General features: G+C 50.3%; 1 protein-coding gene across 8 annotated transcripts in view; it reads right to left on the reverse strand.

Moving 5' to 3' along the window:
• LOC107678319 (histone deacetylase 4-like) overlaps positions 1–1,770 on the reverse strand; it is a 31,385-nt gene that overhangs the window by 7,804 nt on the left and 21,811 nt on the right. For 7 of the 8 annotated variants that reach the window (XM_016473553.1, XM_016473552.1, XM_016473549.1 and 4 more), the window contains 3 exons: positions 1,479–1,651; positions 381–563; positions 63–246 (listed from right to left, as the gene is read on the reverse strand). In XM_016473553.1, coding sequence (XP_016329039.1) covers positions 63–246; positions 381–563; positions 1,479–1,651 — 540 coding nt within the window. The remainder of the gene's footprint in view (positions 1–62; positions 247–380; positions 564–1,478; positions 1,652–1,770) is intronic. The other variant, XM_016473551.1, reaches the window with a different exon arrangement.

Raw genomic sequence — 1,770 nt, forward strand, 5'->3', positions numbered from 1 at the left:
ACTGGAGCGCTCATCCTTGTGAATTCTGTTTTGAGGTCACCGAGAGGACAGGTGTGACGCACCTGTGGTAAAATATGGTTTGGAAGGCTGCTCCTGCGAGCTGATGAAGGAGGCGGACACAGGAGATGACTGGGCTCTGGACAGAGGACGGTGCCCTGGGAAACTGACCGATGCACCGGCCTCCTCCATGGACGCCTGGTAGTTTCTGAGCTGATGGATCCTCTGCTGCTCCAGTAGAAGAGCCTGCTGCTCTCACACACACACACACACACACACACATTACAGGTGCTGTGCACTGACAACAACCACAAGAGGGCGACACATACGCAGCGTCTCTCTCACTGCTCTCCTAGCTGTCTCTAGCTCTAGGTGTCTCGCACCTGTTTGAAGAGCAGCTCTTGTTCTTCCTGTCTCTGCTCCTCTGTGAGATCAGGAGGTTCCTGTTTAATGAGGAGGCTCATGGAAAGCGTTTCCGTCTGTGTGGCATCCTGCTGCTCTCGGAGCGCTTCCTCCGTCTCTTCTGGGTGGCTCTGGTGCTGCCGATCACAGGGTTTACTCAACATCTAACAGACAGACAGACAGACAGAGAAAAGCAACTTTTCCAAAGCAACTCGCATTGCATGATATCATTCTCTGGGAATCAAACCCATGACCCTGGCGTTGTTAGCACCACGCTCTACTTTGTACCATTTAACACTTGCTTTCTTGAACCATATTCAGGTGTTTGGTTAATTTACAGACTTTAGACAGAGGATTGCAGGGACTGTAGGAAAGCAAGTCTTTTCTCAAACTCTGACTGAATGGACTTGCTTTGGTTCAAGCTAGAGCAACTGGGACTGATGTGAGATTAAATAGAATTTGATGCTTTTATTCAGTGACCTACAGTGCACTCAAGGTGCCAAAGCCGAGCTGAAGTACCATCATCACAGTTAGTCTGTAGTGAGGCCGCAAACACCGCTGACCAGGCGCCAGAGAAACATTACTGACATCAGAGCCTCTTTTGTTGCCTCATCTTTATCTTTTCTTCCAAACAAGCTTTCCTTTTTTCCCTTCTTGAACGTGAGGAACTCCAGAGTGAGCAGCTCTCAGCCGGAGACCAGCTGCTCAAAGACTGATGTTCAGGATGAGCAGGACTGGAACTAAACTCTGCAGGAAACCCCTGCTGTAGAGCGAAACTGAACAAGCCTGTCCTGCTGATATGAAACCTTGACCTTACATGACCTCATCTGGCCACGTCTCATGAGGATCACTGAAGTTCAGCAGAACTCAAAACTCGAGAGTGTAAACTCAGCCCAGACCCTCAACTGTCGTCATATCATCATGTGCTGCTGAACTATCCGTTTCCATGCAGCATTCACCATTAACCACACGAACCGTAACAGACATTATTCCTGTCCACCTGAGAGTCGCTCTCTGCTACAGCTAGTTATTACAACCGTTTCATCTGTCATGGTAGGGTGAGAAGACTGATGTCTGACCTTGTTGATGTGGAGCTGCTGGAAGTGCTGCTTGTGTTTCTCCAGGAACTGCTGGTGCTGTTGTTGAACCACGAGCTGCTGCAGCACCTGTCCACTCTGGGGCAGAGGAGCCGACTGAGTGCGGCCCAGCGTCCGGTGCTGACGCAGCTGCTGCAGAGACCCTGCTCCCACTCCTACAACACACACACACACACACACCTCATAAACACACTCCTGCAACACACACACACACACACACACACACTCCTCATGAACACACCCCTCCAACACACACACACACACACACACACAC

Source organism: Sinocyclocheilus anshuiensis, unplaced genomic scaffold (assembly GCF_001515605.1).
Source record: "Sinocyclocheilus anshuiensis isolate Anshui unplaced genomic scaffold, SAMN03320099.WGS_v1.1 scaffold1812, whole genome shotgun sequence".
NCBI classification, from domain to species: Eukaryota; Metazoa; Chordata; class Actinopteri; order Cypriniformes; family Cyprinidae; genus Sinocyclocheilus; species Sinocyclocheilus anshuiensis.